The sequence below is a fragment of the Chionomys nivalis genome, chromosome 17 (assembly GCF_950005125.1).
Source record: "Chionomys nivalis chromosome 17, mChiNiv1.1, whole genome shotgun sequence".
Lineage (NCBI taxonomy): Eukaryota > Metazoa > Chordata > Mammalia > Rodentia > Cricetidae > Chionomys > Chionomys nivalis.
The window spans coordinates 32,635,045-32,654,307 of NC_080102.1; the positions used below are offsets into that span (position 1 = coordinate 32,635,045).

At 50.5% G+C, this 19,263-nt stretch overlaps 1 protein-coding gene across 1 annotated transcript in view; it reads right to left on the bottom strand.

The window, feature by feature from the left end:
* The window catches only part of LOC130888853 (maestro heat-like repeat family member 5), a 36,425-nt gene extending 32,830 nt beyond the window's left edge, over nt 1-3,595 (bottom strand). The window contains exons 1-6 of the mRNA XM_057792216.1: nt 3,541-3,595; nt 3,210-3,358; nt 2,010-2,102; nt 1,687-1,803; nt 1,350-1,469; nt 76-198 (exon numbers count right to left, since the gene is read on the bottom strand). Coding sequence (XP_057648199.1) covers nt 76-198; nt 1,350-1,469; nt 1,687-1,803; nt 2,010-2,102; nt 3,210-3,358; nt 3,541-3,595 — 657 coding nt within the window. The remainder of the gene's footprint in view (nt 1-75; nt 199-1,349; nt 1,470-1,686; nt 1,804-2,009; nt 2,103-3,209; nt 3,359-3,540) is intronic.
* Between the last annotated feature and the right edge of the window lie 15,668 nt (nt 3,596-19,263).

Consider the following 19,263-nt stretch of genomic DNA (forward strand, 5'->3'; position numbering starts at 1 on the left):
GGCAAGTGTGGCAGCAGCCTCTAGCTGGCCACCCTGGACCTTAGGGGGACCCACGGTGACCCCAGGGTCACTTACCAGGAGGCACTGGATGAGCTCTGGAATCTGCGTGAACTTGTACCTCTGGGAGCCATACTCTTCCCGGAGCGATCTAGTGAGCAGGATGGCTGCAGACAGGAAGCTTGACTTCAGGATCTCATCCTGTCCCCCACAGATGGGCCAAAGGTCAGATCAGGGGACACTTCCCTAAAATCCTGTCACATAACCCAAGCAGCCACCTTGACCAGGGGACCAGCAGTGTGTGCCTCACACACACAACACACAAAGCACACTTCATGCACACAGGACCTTACTCACAACGACAACCTCTCTGCCAGTCAAGGAAACTGAGTACAGGGCTCCCTTCTCTCTAGGCCAGCCTCACTACCCTGGACGGACACAGCCTTATCCCAACCACCTGTACCAGAGCCCTGGACCCAGGAGTGCAGAGAGCCGACCCTTAGTGGGCTCCGGCTCTCCTGCGAGTACTGCCTCAGTGACTGGCAAGTTAACCCAGGTGGCTCTGTCCAGCCTGCCCTTCAATAGAGGGGTGGGGAGGGCCTCACGCAAGGACCACAGGAGAAGTAGTACACCATCCTCGAGGCGATGTTGTCCACCCAGGGCAGGATCTGCTCCTTGATATGTTTGGCTATCTGCCCATAGCACAGCAAGGAGGTGCTGCTGACCCATTTCCACCGAAGGTTGTTGTCTGACGGCTGTGGGCAAGTGAGAGCTAGGCTGAAGGGATCCAGGCTCTCAGTCCTCCCAGCCCCCACCTCTCTCCTGCCAATGAGAATGCTGTAGCCTCTATACTGACTTCGGGTCGAGGCTGGCAGTATGCCTCCTCCACAGGACCGGGCCTAGAGTTGCCACTAGCCCTCCTGTCTAGGAAGTCCCACTAGCTGGTTCCCCAGGCAAGCTTTCTCTTTTGAGGTTCTCTTGTAGAGAACCCAGCACAGCTACTGGGGTTGGAATTGGCCAGGAAAGTAGAGCTGCTCAGTGTATCTATTGCACCCAGGGCAAGCGAGAACTTGAGGCCCAGGCCTGGCATAACTCTCAAAGTACAGGAGGTTCCCTGGCCCCAAATCCTTAGTTCAATTGTCTCCATGCTGAGGCCCTGAGGAAGGGACTCCTATGAAGCATGGGCACAGAGCAGGTACTTCAACTATCCTGTGTCCCCAACACCAGCTCCTAAGGCAAATGGGTCAGGTAGGAACCCTGGTGTAATGTTATCAATGGGCACATGGAGGCTGGCACCCTCTCTGTCCACTGCTGCCATATTCAACATGCTGTAGCACACAGGGCCTCCCTACCTGGCTGTCTGGGGACACAACGGCTGAACGCAGGAACTTGGTGCGGCCCAGGTGCTCCAGCAGGGCCCATACCTCCTGCAAGTGTTCGGTGGAGGCCAGGCCCACAGCCAGCGCAATTCCCTGTGTACCAGAGGACCCTGTGAGGGAGCTCACAGGTGACAGGGCAGGTCCTTGTCCAGCTCTCTGGGGCCTGTCCTTCTATCAAGGCTGCCTCCCGGAGGCTGGATTGGTGGCAAGCTGGCAAAGTGTGCCATGCAGTGAGAGCCATGCAAGCCCCTAGTGATGGTGAATGGGGCACAAGGGAGGCACAGGCAATAACCCAAGGACACTGACCCACCTCTCGGTAGCTGGAATGCTGGTGGGACAGCTCCAGGAGGCTGGCCAGGTGGCACTGAACCTGCTCCATGCTGGGGCACTCACGCAGGATCAACCCATAGAGATGGAAGAGCAAGGCCTGGAGTAGGACAGGGTGGAGAGTCTGCTAATGCTGCTAAGAAATCCACCCATTTGAGCATGGCAGGGCTGTGTGGTCAGACCAACTCCTTCCCCAAGAGGGAGCCCTTTCTCCTCCCACTGTGTGGGACAAAGCAGGGGAGGGACACCTTCCTGAAGCATTTCCAGGGGGCTAAAAGAGCCTAGGGCTTCTCATGGGGCACTGACCTTATCAGCAGTTTGCTTGGGGTCCAGGCTGAGGAATTCTAGGAGCTTCTGCATAGAGGAATCCCTGGGTGGCGTCTTCTGCTTTTCCCAGAGCTGTGGGCAGACTGTCACTCAGACCCTTCCCAACCACCAGGGCAAGACAGATTCTAGAGCCCACAGGACAGTTGTAGTCCTCCCAGGATCCTGAGTCGGGGGAGGGCAGCTTGCTTTCAGATGGGTGAGAGAAAAGGAAATGGGAAATCCTTCCATGTATGAGAGTTTTAATTCTGAGTAAATCTACCCATGACCACCTCTGCAGTAACACCCTGAGATCCTTAGGACAGAGGCTGACATTTCTAGCAGACACAGACAGTCCCATGGGCATCTGGGCATGCTCCCTGCTAACTATGCCTCTATGTTGACCCCCTGGGCCTTTGCCCATCCTGTTCTGACCAAATGGTTTTCTCTCCCAAACCTAAGTTTAGGTTCCAAGTCATGACCAGCTGTGAATGCTTAGGTGGCCTCCCCCTGTAAACACACAGGCTTTCTGCATCCCTCAAAGTATGTGTCACATTGATTGGTCCAGGAGAGTAGACAGCAGCTGTGGGAAGCTGGACATAAGAGTAAAGTACTATTTTTAGGGTGGTTGTGGCCATTTTGAAAGGTTGCTCTGTGTAGCCCTGGCTGTCCTGGAACTCCCTCTGTAGAGCAGCCTGGCCTCGGACTCTGCCTGCCTCTGCCTCCTGGGTGCTAGGATTAAAGGCATACACCACCATTACCTGGCTAAAGTACAGTTTCACGGTTATATGTGGAATAGCCTCACATATTCCAAGACCTCAGCCACTCCTGGTGTCATCTCTGGCCTACAAAGACGACAGGGGACTTACAGGTAGACAGTCCTAAAGGACCGTCATGAAGGTGTTCAGAGCAGTCTTGGGCCTGGGAATGCATTGGCCATCCTTGGTAGCTGGAGGGCCTGGGTGGACCCTGCCTTCCCACCAATGTGTGGGAAGTAAAACATCCACTCTGACTCTCTAAAATCCCCCAGCACCTTCCCATAGAGTGTTAGGAGCTTCAGGGATGACCAAGACCGTGGGAGTCCTAAGGCGGTTGATGAGTTCAGTGTGATGGCTGGGGAAAGATCGTGGACGGTGCCTTCACTTCCTCCCAGGCCCCATGAATCTCCCGCCCAGTGGAAAGCATCAGTCTCTCTGATCCTACCTGGCTGTGCTCCTCTAGGAAATGGCAGATGGTGTCCAGTGCCAGGCCCTGCTCTGTGACCATCATGTTCTTGATCTTACTGACTGCCACATTCTCCCAGGATGGATGGATATTCGAGTACTCTCCCAAGATCCCCAAATCCAAATAATCTGTGGAGATCCCGGAAGCAGGGGGTCAGCACAGGGTTCTTGTCACTCAACCTTTGCAAACCATGCCTTATAGGATCTGGTACCAGGAGTGGTATACAGGGTCCTCACATGAGCTTCGGCCTTGGCCCAGAACAGTTCCCACGGAAAGGAGCCTGCTGTTGGTGTCTGAGGGCATCACTCACCAATCCTGAGCTGGTAGCCAAGACACTGCACAACCCTCTGAAAGCCATCGTTCATGTTTGCACACATTTGGTCATGCAGTAAAAGCTATCTACCTGCCAGGCACTGACCCTGAGTAAGCCCAGACATTTCTTAGCAGTCTTTGGATGATCCAGGCTACCCCTCATGTCCTCAGAGCACCAAGGATGACACAAGAGAAGCTGTGAGGTCCATGCTCAGCTGGGTGGCAATGGTACATAGTCTGCCCCACCTGACTTCTTGGATATAGGAATAGTGGTTACATTCCAGCTGTCCTTCCTGGGGGATGGAGATGTAGGGCTACATGGGCTCTGTCCAAGGTCCTGTCGGCTCAGTGCCCTACTCTAGGAAGTCAGAGTCTGAGTGAACCCCAACCCATACACTGTATAGATGTGAACACCTTGTCTCGGTCCCTCTGATCATCCCAAGGGCTCTTGGAAGCTCTCAGCAGTGTGTCCACTCTGTAAACCCCACTTGCTGTGCACCCCACTCACTAAGCTCCAGCTCTTGCTCCTGCTTGGGCAATGAGCGGTTGGGCTTTCTGTAGGCTGAGGGGGTGGATCTTTGTGGGGACTGAGAGGAGTCATCACCAACCATAGCCAAAATGGGTCCAGAGATTCTTTGGAGGACAGCACCTGGCAAAGACAGAATATAGATTTTTTTTTTTACCTACCTGGTGACAGAGCATGGCCACAGGGTCTCTCAACCACCCCAAGCCTTCTCACCCCCTCCCCTTTCACTCCAGAGACACCACAGTTGACCCTGTAGGCAGTGTGACATCCAAAGGGCCTTGGCCCAGTCTTTCTTGCTCATCTGCAGTTGCAGCTTGAATAAAAATGTTCCCCACAGGTTCATATATTTGAGTGCTTTGTCATCAGGGCGGGACACTATTTGAAAAGGATTAGGAGATGTGGCCTTGTTGGAGGAAGTGTAACACAGGCAGTGGGCTTTAAGTTTTCCAAAGTTCACACCAGGTCCAGTACCTCCCTCTCTTTCTGCCTACAGATCAGGATGAAGCTCTTAATTTCTGCTCCAGAGTAAACCTGCCTGGTGGCACCATGCTTGTCTACCATGCTTCTTGCCATGATGATATGAAACTGTAAGCTCGTCTCCAATCAAATGCTTTCTTTTATAAGAATTGCCTTGGTCATGGTATCTCTTCACACCAATAGAATAGTGACTAAGACAGGTACTTATCATGGGGTGTGGTGGTGACTCCAAGGCTACCCTGCCACCTTTACCCTGACAACCGTTTCTTCTGGCATCTTCTGAACTTGGTTTCAGCCCCTTGTCCATGGATGAGCCATGCTACCCACACATAGGTTTCAGAGGTTCTCCTTGGACATATTAAAATGGTGCATGGATCTGGAGACCCTATGTATCACCAAGGCCACCTGGAGGCCCACAGTTCAGAGTACCTGATCTTGGGTGTTGGCTACAGATTCACCCATACTCGGGATATCTCCTAAGATCCCTGAGCAAATTTCCCATCTGCTCAGTCTTGCCAAGTTGGGGAATACACCAGACTCCTTAGTGACAGTTTCCCAATTTGTTCATCTCTTACCCTGCCAGGTATGGGATCCTCACAAGAGTCCTGAGGTCCACTCTCCATCACTTTCCCCTGTCTTGCAACTCTAATAAAAAACTTTCACCTCAGGCTGCATACCCTACCTTCACTGTCAGCCTAAATGGATTTAGAAGAACCTAGGTAAATCTGTGAGGCTGCTTTCAGAAGGGATCCCTGGAGAGGAGAAGACCTGGCCCAGATGTTGGATGGCACCATTGCATAGGCTGGAGCCCCAGGTGGAACAAGAGGAGGAAAGGAGTCCATGAGTGGAATGGAGGCCAGCATTCTGCGGTGTCCTGGCCTGCCATGACCTGAGCTGTTCCTCTCTGCCATGCCTTCCTCTCCATGGTAGACTGAGACTCCAAAGATGTGAATCAAAATTAACTTTTCTTCTTTGCTTTTGTCAGTATTTGCCGTGCAATTAATACACAGCCTGTTTCCTCCCATGCCAAGGCTCCTTGTTCTGGGTGCTCTGATCAGCCCTACCCACCTAGATGCAACCCTTTGCAAGCCCTGCTGGCTCAGGCCGGCCTGAAGTTTCTTTATACCTCTGTCCTAAGTCTTCACATGGCCTCTCCCACTAACTCTATGGCACTGGGGACCTCTGAGCACCTGCCTTTCCTGAAAAGAAAGCTCTGTTTGCCTTCAGACCTACACTCAACAACCTGTCAGTGAGGGTGCCCACTGTACCAGGGAAGAATGGATACTATGGGATAAGCAATGAGAGAGAGAGAGAGAGAGAGAGAGAGAGAGAGAGAGAGAGAGAGAGAGAGAGAGAGAGAGAGAGAGAATGAGGAGTAAGAGATTGAGTGAATGGCTGGGCATACAAAACTGTGAGTGGGGAGAGCATGAGGGGTCCACCTCCTAGTCGAGGGGAGCACCTCTACTGGGGCTCTGGCATATTTGCCATTGTTGACCCCTGTCCTGCCCAGTGCCATGGGCTGAGTCAAGCCTAGGCAGTGTGGGTGACCTTAACAGTGCTCCATTTTGAGAAGTCTATTGCCCACCTGGGTCCTCAAGGTCCTATCTGGTCACCTAGTGCCCGACCCTACCACGACCCTGGCTAGGGACCCTCCCATTTGCTTTTCGCTATTGCCAGCCCCAGCTAAAGGTTCTGAGTTTCCAAGCCACAGTGGCCATGCCACTGCCTGGAGGTCACAGCTGGCCTTGCTTCCTTCAGGCTGTCGTGTTCTGAACTCTTCCCACCACTTTGCGCTCTTAGTAGCCCTGCTCACCAAGCTCGAGTGAGGCTTTCACAAACCTCAAAAGGACTCTAGAAAAGCCCAACCTCTCCTTTGCAATCTTTTCATGGAAGCCACCAAAGTCATTCTCAAGTGACTGTCCCCAAGCCTGGGGTAGAAGTAAAGGGGAAACAGAGTCTGGAAGGTTGCGTGGAGGACCAGACAAGAAAAGCAGAGGAAGAAGACTCAAGATGAGGGGGTCACTGAGTCCAAAGGGGGTCAGTGTGGCTACAAATGGCAGATAAGGTCTGAACCGGAGACTTGCCAAGAATAGAGGAGATATCATTGTCTGTTCCACCCACTCTTCCCTCATATCCCTTGCTTGCTGGCCTCTCCCATGCAAACTGTCCTTCCTCTTTGAGCTAATCCAGCCAGCTTGCACCCAGCCTGACTATCCAAGGAACCTGGGTATCAGCTTTTCCACTATCCTCATCCCCCTCATTCTCTCGATCCCACAATTGCCCCAAGCGCCTGCCCAGCTCCAGCAGCCTGGTTCTCTCAGCTACAGTTCCCTGCCAAGCCTCTTGTGGTCAGCCACAGCCCTGTCTCCATAAAGCCACAGTCCTCTTTGATTCTTTGAAGGGAGGCACAGGGGACCCATCAGCAGCTCTGTGTAAACTGTCTTATTACCTGGACCAGTCTCCACTGCCTTTTTGTCCCTCACTCCTTCATTGTGTCACCTCTCCATCCCTCTGCTGTGGTCTCTCCCTGAGACCTGAGCTCTCCAGTTGTATCCTTATCCTCTTGTTGGTGTTGCTGGACTCCTATCGACGGTGAGCTTCTGGGGGTCACTAGGAGGTCAGCGGTAAGCCTGTGCACACTGAGACTGCATCAGTGAACACTGACTTCTGTAGATGAAGAACTTTCCTTTCTCGTGCTGTAAGGCAGCTCAATAGATGGCCTCCAGGCTAATCAAAGAAACACATGGAAAAAAGGCCTGTTACCCATGTGTGCACATGGCTTGAGTGATCATACAGAGGTCAGCCAACACTAAGAGCTCCTGAGAACCCTGTTGGTCACCTGCACCTGTATGGGTCATTTGCTGTCAAAGATTCCCTTATCCAGGGACATGGCTTGCTTGTCCCTGAACCCCACTTTCAGGAATTTAATCCATGGGGTAAAATTAGAGATGCACCCAAATTCACTATTTAAGGACTTTTTCCAAAGCTTAAATAGCCACAGGGGTCAAAAGGAGATGCCCAGCGGGCAGTTCTGGAAACCTGATCTTAATGCTGGCTGACCACTTGGATATGGTCTGGCTCAGGGACAAAGCCCCAGAATTCCAATTTAAGATCCATTTTCCCCAGACATTGTGATTCTAGATTTTCTTTTCTGAATCCTCTTTTAAAATTTCCGGGAGGGGGGGGCTGGAGAGATGGCTCAGAGGTTAAGAGCATTGCCTGCTCTTCCAAAGGTCCCAAGTTCAATTCCCAGCAACCACGTGGTGGCTCACAACCATCTGTAATGAGGTCTGGTGCCCTCTTCTGGCCTTCAGGCATACACACAGACGGAATATTGTATACATAATAAATATTTAAAAAAAAAAAAATTTCCGGGAAGGGGTGGGGGAGGGGTTGCAAAGGAGGATGATTTACTGTCATCAGTTCAACAAAACAAAATGACCACCAAAATGCAACTTAAAATACAAAAAGCTATGGGTGTCTTTTTTTCTTTTGGTTGGTTTTTGTTTGTTTTGAAAGGCAAGCAGAAGACACGCTGTAAAATCATACCTCTGGCTTTGGGGAGAGAAACTGTGAGGCAGGAACTGGCCCAGGGCTCTCCCAACTCCTGGAAGTCCTGAGCTTGGTGGCCTTGGGCAGCCTGAGGAGAAGAAGGGTCACTGTATGACCATAGACTGCTTGCAGCTGGCCAGGGGTAAACTTGTTGAAAACTTTTGGCTCTGCCTGTGCCAAGCTTCAAGGAAGAGTGAAACAAGGCCAAGCTTAGCCAAGGGTAGAGGAACTGTCTGGGACGCCCAACAGCTTCCTGAAGGGAGGGAGCTTTACAGAGGACAGTGACCAGCTGCCACCAGGTACACTGCCCCCTCCCCATGCCTGAGGAGAAGTTTGTTGAGATTCTCTGATGTCACCTGACTATCCAGACACGACTGTGGGCTAGGGAGAGACAGCAGGAGAATGTCAAGTAGGGAAGGTGTGCCGAACTTGCTAACAGCAGGGGGGAGCAGGGATGAAGAGGGAGAGGGTCTTCCTCATAGTTCAGGATGTGGGAATCTGCACCCAACAGGCCCTCTGCTACCACTGCCTATTGAAACTCCTAAAGAAAGTCCCAAGGGACATTGTGGGATTTGGTCCTAGTGGACAGGGGACAGACTTCAAAGGTACTGAGATGACAAAACTGGACTAGGCCCCAGTTGGGTCAACCATGGGGCTTAATTAAGGGGGAAATCGCCTCCCCAAAGGCAGACCTGTCTTTGGGTTACTATCCCCCAAGCCTCAGTAGGGATTGTGCTCTGAGAAATCCAACCAGAAGCCCTGGGACGGGGTGGGGAGGGGAGCTTGAGTGGCAATTTCCCAACAGACACTGCCTGGAGGTCAGGAGGGACCCTCACCCCTGAGGATTCCATCCTAACTGACACTGAGGGCAGTTGAGAAGCACTGGGCCTGGAGCCACCTACAGAGGGGTCAGTCAGTCATTACTCAAGCCATGGAAGTCAAGCTCTGCGTCATTTGGAAAGCCAGAAGGGCTGCGGGAAGAGTCCCACCAAGGCTCTAAGGAACCCATCTGACAGTTCCAGGAGGCTTGAACACCATGTACAGAGTCTGATTCACGGTCTGAACAGGCCAGGCCAACTGCTTGGCCTCCTCCCTAGAGCCAGGCACTTTGGCTTCTAGCCTGGGAAGCCCCCACTAAGCTCCAGGTCTGACTGATGACCTGATGGTCAGAGAATGAGCATTTGTCCAGATGACCTCAGGGCATAGTCAGTTCTGCGGACTCACCTAGCCTATCACCAGGGCATTTGGACTATTTTGCTCTTAGATTTGCAATGGCCCTCAGAATGACAGTTAGAGGGGGTGTGGTTAAGTCAACTGTCTCCTATGACTCTGAAAGATCACCAGTAACCCCCAACCAAGGGTAACAGACAAGGCAACAGCTGTGCAGGCTGATGATAGAAAGGTTAGCAAGAGAAAAGCAGCCCCATGAGTCCCTTACACTGCCCTCCTTGGGCCTCAGGAATGACCCCTGGTCTAGAATTCAGCTGACTTCAGTACAGGGCTCAGACGCTAAAGCCTTGTTTAAACAGGTGTGGTAACCCATCAGTGACAAGATGGGTTCTATTGCTCATTTTTAGTTTCTTTTCTTCAATGAGGGATACTGAGTCCCTGAGTGAGGTTCTGGAAGTCAGGGCCTGTTGAGGGAACTCTGATGAACAGTGTGAGTTGAAGGCAGAGAAAGGCCAACAGGTGAAAACTTTGTGGGCAGAAAGGGTGTCACTGATGACAAGCTACTCCAGGAAGGACAAAAGCCGGGCCCTGCTCAGCTAAGGCGGGTCAGGATGGCACCGGGGGGGGAGGGGCTGCCAAGAAAAACTACCACCATGAAAGGCAGAGGGACATTCAAATATTGTCCAGACAAAAGTATTTGAGAAGACCTAGGAGAAGACCTGAGGTCTAGGGCTTGGAGTCAATCTCACGTCCCCAGAAAATTCCCAAATGAGAAACCCCAGGGCAGCTGCTGTGTCTGCCTAGGCCCTCTTAAGAGGCCTCCTTCCTCTTCAGAAAAATCTCCTGAAGTTGTCACTGTACAGCTTACTGCCCCCTCCCTGTGACATTTTGGCCTCTCATTCCTGAGGAGCATTCCTTTGGGATGTAAACCTGCTTCTGAGCCCACTTCGTGTGAAATAAGGGAATTGCCCAAGGGTCACTATTAAACATGTTAAGCAGTTAGCTTGAGATGAGTTTGGATCCTTAGCAGACATGTCTGTCTGTCTGTACCCTGAGAAATGATGGTTTGGGACTTTATGGGTTCTCATCTACAACTACAAAAGGCGTTAGGCTGTCAAGAACACAAGATCTCTAGCAGAAGTGTTGTGATGGCCACTGTAGCCCTGGTAGAATTTGGGGGAGATTTTTTTTTTAACTGTTCCAAACCTGTGTGAGAGACTGGAGTCTTCTAAATCATCAATCCAAGTGGCCTCCTACAGCATTTTGATGGTTCAAGTCGGGATTCGACCTGACATGGCAGCACAAAAATGTCACGTTGTATTTTCTGGCACACCACTCTCCGGTACTCTGCCAAAGACAGTGGGGCAAGCCAGAGACCCTGATCTTGCCTGGAGAGAACCCAGGATTTGGGGAACAGTTTGAAACAGAATCTCATTTTATCTGTGAGACAGTGACGGCAGCTGCGACCTTTTGAGTAGTGGCTGTGTTTAGATTACTCCTGTCAGGACCAAGGTCTCACCAGGCCCCACTACTAGTTCAGCCACCTTCCTTGTTCTGCTTTTGAAGACTTAACATTGATTAGAACCATGGTAGCATTGGGCAGCCATGTGGATTGGGGATCTGGATGAATTCCTCCCACACACCCACAGCCCACAGATTCCTTTGAACTTAAACCCTTATTTGTCTACTACAGAGGGTCCCCCATACTGTTTTAAGGGTCCCCTAAGAACATGGAGACTCACCTAGGCTCAGGCCTGTGGAGGCTCTGAGGTCAGGGCCCCTGGACACACACTTTTTTATTTTAATTTTTTTGAGCAACCAGAAATAGCTACATGCTGTGTGTGTTTGTTAGGAAGGGTCCCCATTAACCCCTCCTGCCTTAGCCTTTTCTTTTCGTGCCTTCTCAAACTGGGGCCCATGTCAGCCTATTGCTGTTCTAACCTCTGACAGAAAGTGCTGGCAACCTGGGACAGCTATGGTTCTGCACAGAAAATTATTGAGGCTGTCAAAGCATCCACTACCAAACCCTAAGTCCACAGACCACTATGGAAATAGGAACACATCTGTTTGTTCTTCAGAGGCCGGGAACCAACAAAGCCAGCTGAGCCAAACTTCCTAGTTAGATCTTTGGCCAGGGGTTGGGGAGTGGATTTCACCATACCCTGTGTATATGCCCCAAGGTTGTGCAAGAGAAATTGCCATGGGGACAAAACCAAGGGGACCCTCTCTTTTTTTTAACCCCTAGGCCCCAACACTGTGACTTCTTGTTCCTAGAACATGTCTTTTTTTTTCCTCTTTCAAAACGGAAGTAAAAGATTAGCTTCGAATCTGGCCAATCAGATGCTCATATAGGCCATACGGGAAAAGGAAGCAGGCTTGTGAGCTGGGAGAAGAAGGGTTCCAGGTAACAGAGACAGGCTGCCTCCAATCAGGTGTCAAACAGACAAATAGTTTGAACCAGACCAGCGCCTAGACACAGGCACAGCTGCTGGCCAGGTTCCAGCCATTTTCATTTGGCCAAACCAGAAAACATTGCCCAGCTTCTGCAGCAGAGTCCTGTAACTCCCCACACTGTGCCCTAAAAGCAGCAGACTCCATGTGACAAATAGAATCTATACCCAAACTCTTCAAGGACCTGGCACCACTTCTTGCCTCATGGGGAATCCCTGAGCAAAGCTCAGTCTGGTCTCTGTCCTTCTCTGACCACAGCTCCCAGACAGGGAAGGGCCGATGAGCTCAGAAGGTCCCATCTGGGCCACCATTGCTTTGTAACAGGGATTCACTGTTTCTTGATGGGGAGTAAGAACAGAACAGCGAGGGCAGATGTCACGCAAAGATTATTGACGGAAAAGGAGAACTCTAAACTCGGTTCTGAAATCAGGGTGAGCTACAGAGGGGAAGGGAAAAGGGCCAGCACCTCCAAGGGATGGGATGGTCCATCACGGGTGCCACCTAACCATCTGATCCTCTGTACTTGTCATGTTCCGGAAGTGAGGACCAGCCCCTCCGTGGCTGGAATTTTCACTGTTAGACTGAGGTTAGCCCTTGGGTGGCCAGAGTCAGAAGGTCTCGTGCTGGCTGCCATTTCCCTTTGTCACCCCTTTGGGTGGAGTTTCAAGAATCTATTAGAAGGGCACTGGTGCAGTGTGGTAGGTGTTTGGTCACTGCAGCAAGTACTTGGCCAGACAAGGGAGGAAAGATTATTTTGGCCTGTAGTTTCAATTGTTTTATCCCATGGACGACTGAATCCATTGCTTAGCTATGGGGCAGGGTAAACTACTTAGTCCCTAAGGACCAGGATGCAGAACAACAGACAATGTCCTTCAGTAATATTCTCCTAATGAACGACTTTGAGCAAGACCCCACCTCCTAAATGTCACCAAATTATGGCTCCAGCAATGGATTAATACATTGATGAGACCAGAGTCCAGTCACCTCTCAATGACTGGATCCACCAGTTGGGCACAAAGACTTCAACACTTCAGCTAATTGGGGACACTTCACATCCAAACCACATGGGGTCACCCTCACCCTAGCGGGGACCTGAAGGAAAGGAACCTCGTTCCAAAGAAAGCCTGGATCTATAAACTGGGACACTTGAGACTGCTTTCTTCCTTTAAGGGCACAGAACCCCAGGGCGGGGCTTGCCTTACCAGGGGCTTTAGATTGTACTATGTTTTGTTGACTTGCATTTGTCTCCATTACCTATGGACATGGGGGAGGAAGTAAGTGGGGCACCAGCATACAGGACAGGGCAGTGTGGGCCAGTGTTGGCAGGTGGCTCCCATATTTGCAGAGAAAGATGCAGGGTTGCGGGGCTCTTCTTGGCTTCCAGTCCATGGTGGCCATGGCTGCCTACCAGGCCACCTCTACAGCTTCCTTCGTTAGTCTGCATAGAGCACCCAGGATATCCTGTCCTGTCATGTGGGAAAGAGAAGAGGCAAAGCCTAGAAGCCAGCAGAGAAGACAGACTTTGACAGCATAATCTTTCAGGAGGGCGAGTGAGCAGAGGAGGGAACATCTCTGCTTGGAGAATGGGTGCAGGCCTCACCGAGGAATGGGGATGCCAGCTGAGGCTTGAAACACACAGAGACATGAGCTGGGTAGTTGGGAGGGAAAGGGCCTCATGGCAGCAGAAAGCGATCATCACAGAGACCCACAGCAAGGAGGATGTGGCAGGCTGGAGGCTGAGGATACTGGGTGGAGGTTTGTCCTCGTGATGGCCAGCCTGGCCAACATAGCAGAAGGAGGAAGTCAGCTGGGTACCCACTGCAAAGCCATTTTAAAGTGCATGGTGTCTTATGGGATTTTTGAAGGGTGTGAAGGGGAGGCAGCTGACAACTCTTGGCCCTTTCAAGAGGAAAGGCCCATATAGGAGGAAGCAAAAGAGGTGGCCACCCTACTTCTCTCTACCCAACTGAGCTGTCACTCAGCAGGGACTGATCAATGTCAAGCGGCCCAGGATAGGTGCCAGGTGACCCAGGCCCAGGAAGACAGTCTGACTTGTCAGGGCTTTTCTTCCGTCTCTGGGCTATAGCGGAAACATTTCCTTAATTGCCACCTCAGTCGTCCCAAAAGAGTGTTCTTCACCTTTGAATCTGAGTCCCAGATGGGAACTGGAGTTCATGAAGGAACCCTAGGATTGGGAGTCCTTGGGGTGGTCTGAGGGTGAGGTGAGAATTCAGAAGGACCCTGATTAGACTCTCTGGGACACAATGCAGCCTTCACACCCCCAGCAATCCTCTCTCCTACTCCCATAGAGCCAGGTCAGAGGCAGACGCCTGCTCTGTGCTCCTGTGGAAGCCCCACACCTCCACTATTGCTGTGTGGTCTTGTTACCGAACCTGCAGGTCCTCTTTTCCCTTTTGTACCCATTGGCAGATCCTCCAGCAATTCTGAGAACCCTCAGGAAACTGCATCAGTGGCCAGTGAATGAAAGGGACGGGACACCTTTAGAAGCAGCTTCTCTGACAGGCCTGAAACCTTAAGGTGTTTTTCTAGGAGAGAGTTGTGAGGGTGTGGTGTGCACTCTGTTTGACATTGTCAAAGCTCTTCTGGGAAAGGGAGCCTTTAGGGACCAGGCCCTAACTCCTTCTTCCTACCTTAATTTGGCTGGATCTGTTATGGAGATGGTGGGTGTCTTTTAGAATGAGATGATAATGAGCCCAAGAGAGTCTGGAGGGTTAGTGGCCTGGGGGATACCTAGGTGGTCCGGTAGCATGTGGTCATCGGCATCTGGTTGTTACTCCAGAAAGTGAACAGCATCTGGGAGAGATCACCAGGCCTTGGGATTTGAGGGTTAGCCCTGGAAAAATTCCTAAGCTATTTTGCCTTTGCAGTGCCTACTGCATGAGGCTGTGATGAAGGCTGATTGGATACTTACCAGGCTTGGGCAGAGCCGGCCCCCACAATGGTGCGCTGTAGGCGCTGTGCTGTTGGGAGACATTGCATCATGAGGGTTGGATTATGACTGGGTGGGAAGGGCTGTGAGGGTGGTAGGCACATCCCTCAGGGGACGGGGGAAATAGAAGTGGCATAGAGAATGGGTCAGAGGCCTGGGAGGGTAGCATCTGTGTCTAAGGAAGAACCAGGAGTGTTGGGGGGTGGTTAAGGCCACTCTGTAGAAGGTTCTACCCCTTACTTCTGCCTTCTGTCCATCTGACATATGGCAGGCTGGACACTGGGTTGGAAAAGTACAGTGAACAACAGGGTAAGCGAAACACAAGCCTTTTTCTACTGTAAGCCTCAAGGAGCAGAGAGTTGGTTAAGATAAAGGCCGTGTCACACATGGTGGTGCTCAGTGGGCTGCAGCTCGATGGGCCGAGGAAGTAGCCTAGCCTCTTAAGACCTCTTTCAGCAGAGGCTGCTTTCCCATATTCCAAGAAGAGAAGCTGGGGAGGAGTCCTGAGGTGCCAAGACCCCACTCATCCCCAGAAATATGTCCTCACATTAGCCGTCATTCTCCAAGGGTCAAGTTGGACGCTAGGAAGAATGGAGTGTGAAATGAGTCTAGCTCATTGTCGGTTACTGCTGTATCCTCAAGTTTTCCCCTCTCAGAGGCCCTCCCTGCCCACACAAATTCAGTCTTCCTAACCGACTGCAGCAGAAGAGGTGAGCTCTGGGCCCCACTGGCCCTCAGCTCGTGTCTGTTGAAGGAATAATGTTGTGTACAGAAAGTACCTGTTGTGTACAGAAGCCTGGTCAAGGCAAGGTTTCCAGAACCAAAGAATGAGCGAAAGGCAGATGATCTGACTCCTTTTCCCTGACATCTCTTGCAGAAGCACAGGAAACGAGACCTCTACTTTTTCCGCTCAGGAACTGCAGGCTCTTGTCTGGCATCAGCCTGTGACTCAAGAAGTCTTAGACCCCTGAGTTAAAATGATCCTAACTTCTCTGGCCTGCTGCTCTATGCTGAATTAGTGAGTGAAGGGAGGTGATATGGGCAGATAAGGCACAGGGCTCATTGGAGCCAAGGACACACCAGCTGATAGACACATCCCTCGGACGAACACTTCAACTGCAGTGTATTTAGCTGGGGGCAGACAGGTGGAGAAGGGAGGTTTCCCCAGACATTCCCTGAGAGGAGCTGGGGTAGGCCCTGACAGCCTCATGAGTCTCAGGGAAGAAGGGACCTGAGTATGCAGAGGAGGCCGAGACAGCCAGTGTTATTCAGGCTTCGCCGTAGAGGGTGGGACTGCTCAGAGAGGAGAGCAACCGCAAAGAGTAAAGCCTACAGCTTCAACACCTCTGGCCATTCAGAGGCCCTCATGAATGGGCTGTCTACCCTTGCCATCCTCCAGGGCACACAGCCTGGGTCATGAGGGCTGCAATGGAGTCCTGGGGCGGCCCTCACTCAGCAGGTGTCCTTGGCTATGCGGGCAGAACTGGGCGTGAATTTCTGTGTTTTCTGTTTTTTTCTCTGTGTGCCCCTGAGGCCTGCATCAAGCCAGCTTGTCATTGCAGCTGTCCAGCAGACCCTGAATATGGGTCGTCAAATCCCTTCCCAGGCAAGTTTTAGGGGAACCTTGTCTTTCATGCTGTCTCTGATTGGAGTGTTAGGTAAAACCCACTTCGCAAAGGGAGTGCGGTATCATATCCTGCTTCTGGAGAAAAATACAAAGTTGGTGTCATCCTCTAGACATGGGGGAGGGGTATCTCTAGCAAAGAGAGTTCTTTCCGGGGGGTGGGGATCTCTAACGTTGAGAAGCAGTTCCATCCCATTGGCCCCTTCATTCATTCATGAATGAAATAAAAGCCCTGATCACTTTCATGGGATTTTGAATGAATCAATTCTAATTTTGAAACCTTTTTTCTTCAATTATCTCATCAGCCAGTGAGGCCAGAGATGAATGATTCTGGCCTCAGTGATTTGAAAGACTCTAGGAGGGCAGGAATGTTGGTCTGAGGGTCTGAGGCCATGGAGTAGTAATGAGAGCCAATGGGGATGGACTAGATGCTTCCCCTTCCCAGGTCAGAGGGTCTTCTCTGTTTTGGCCAGCACCCTCATCTGCTGTCTCTGGTACCCAGATGGAAATCCACTCCTTCTCCCAGCTGCAGAAGCCACAGGACATCCTGGGTGGCCGGAGTGTTGGGAGCTGTGACAGATTATGTCCAAAAATGCAAAGCAGAAGTCTTGGAGAGTGGGTCAGTCTGACTAGGTAGGGGATAAGAGTGAGATCTTGTTTCCCCTCCCCCTCCAGGGATCCTTGACTTAGGATCCCACGTACAGAGCCCTGTGGATCTGGGATCTACTTCCTGGAAAGTTCTCCCCCAATGTCTCCCTAAGGCCTGTTGGATGAGAGCTAAGCTGAGGGATAGCAGCCGGGGCCCTCTTCCCTACTGAGAGCACCTCAGTGTGTACCTCCCTGGCCTGGAAACTGGGAAGCTGCTCTGTAATAGTGGCTACTTATGCCCCTCAGAGAGGAAGGTATGAGATACTGCTGCACCTCTGGGGACAAGAGGCCACCAAGCCGTTTGTCTCCCTCATGTGACTTTCCAGGCAGGTACCAAAAGAGAGCAGAGAATTAAAATGTTCTGGCCTTGTGCTACTATAGGGTTTTGGCATGTCCTTTCCAGAGCAGTCTCTGTCCTGTGGGGCTCTGAGATGCCTGGGATTTGGGGTTTGGCCATGTATCATTTGTTACCTCTTAAAGTGACAGGGTACCTAGGTGACAGACCAGGCCAGCAGATTATAACAATTCTTTTTCTTATAATAAAAAGGTGGGCCCTCCTCTGGCATGTGGGTATAAATGGAGACAGAAAGTTGTATACATAATAAATAAATCTTTAAAAAAAAAAAAAGGTGGGAAGATAGGCCTAGCAGGTTGAGGGAATTGGGACGGTGGACTATCAAGACAGTTTCAAGTTTATTTGTGACTATCAAGACAGTTTCAAGTTTATTTGTGGGCCTCATCTTGGGGAGGGGGTGCTGTGAAAGCTGGGTGCTGATCACATCTTGGGGTAGCTGGTCACTTTACTCCTGTCCAGGGTTTGTGGTATGGAAATGTCTGGTGTCTTTTGAACCTGGCAAGGTGTTGGCAGAGCAGAGGACAGAGTTAAGTCTAAGAAGAAAAAAAAATTCAGAACCAGTGAATTGAGAGCGGTGTATCTGGCCTGCGAAAGGTGGACCCTTCATTTTGGCTTCCTGAAACTCACAAAACATAAGTTTAAACAGCAGCATATTTATGTCAGAATGACTGTGACAGATGTTTTTGCACAATGAAAAGTATTTGTAAGACTATGAAAGGCATCATGAAAGATAAATTTAATAACTTATATTTGTCCTCATACCTTTGTAACTTACAGGTACACATTTTAGTAATTTGCATTTGTATATTTTAAAATATCTTTTATTTAGAACATATTAGAAGTCATATTGAAAGTTGTTTATAAAGATGTTGTCCTTTTAAATTGACAAAACTTCTCAGTTGTCAAACTGCATCAGAGATCTTTGAGAAGGATAAAATTTTACTTGAGGAGTCATTGATTTAAAAAAATGACAAGAAACTTACTCGGTTGTCTACCTAGAGCCTCTCCTCAGGCTCCTCCATGGTCGTTGGGGGTCAGATTTGCCTTTTGTTGTTAAAAGTAGGGCTTACCAGACTCCAAAAGATCCTGTGTCTTAGAAAATCTGTAGGAAGACAAGCCTGCCTTGACCTGAGCAGCTAGGCTGTCGATTCCAGTGATTCTGTCCACTGTCTGGAGATATTCAGTTTAGCGGAAAGGCAATTTTGCCCATTAGCGCTTTCACTTGAAGCGAATTGCAGATGGATGTTGTTCTGTACCCATCTGTCTTCTGTCTTCTTTGGAGAAAATAGGGTGGTGCTGCTAGGAGCCAACCTGTCTCTCTATTATGAAAAGTCTTCTAATAATTAAGCAATTAAATGGGGAGAAGAGGGAGAGAGGGGGGAGAAGAGAGAAAGGCAGAGGGAGAAAAGAGGGAGAAAAAGTGAGAGAGAGAAAGAGAGTAGCTACTTCTTCAGAAGAGGGATAGAAAGAGAGAAAGCAGGCTGGAGAGGAGGCTGGAGATCTGCTTGCCTCAGTGGAAGGAGGGGTTGGTAGGGGCTTGTCTTGTGTGTGTGTGTGTGTGTGTGTGTGCTTGTATTGGTTGTTTTTATTGAATATGCACAATAAAAAACATGAAAAAAATCATTGATTTACAAAGGGACTCTCTAAAATTCAGTTAATGCTTTCTCCTTATGACAGCATAGTTTGAAATTATCTCCTCATACTAGTCTAGTATCAGGAGGCAAGGAACCTGACTGTAAAGTAGTTCCGAGTCGTCTGTGTAGTGCTTCAATCTGGGTGACGTAATCAGTCAGATTTCTACCAGGGTTATACTGCTGGAGCTGAGGATTGCACAGTCCAGGGTTGAAATCAAGTGGAGTTGCTGGATACCTATCGAATGGCAATGGAGACCTCTGATCTTGAGCTATCGTATATATTTTGTCTTCAATTTGGATATAGTTCCAGTCCCCTGGTGGAACGATAAGAGTG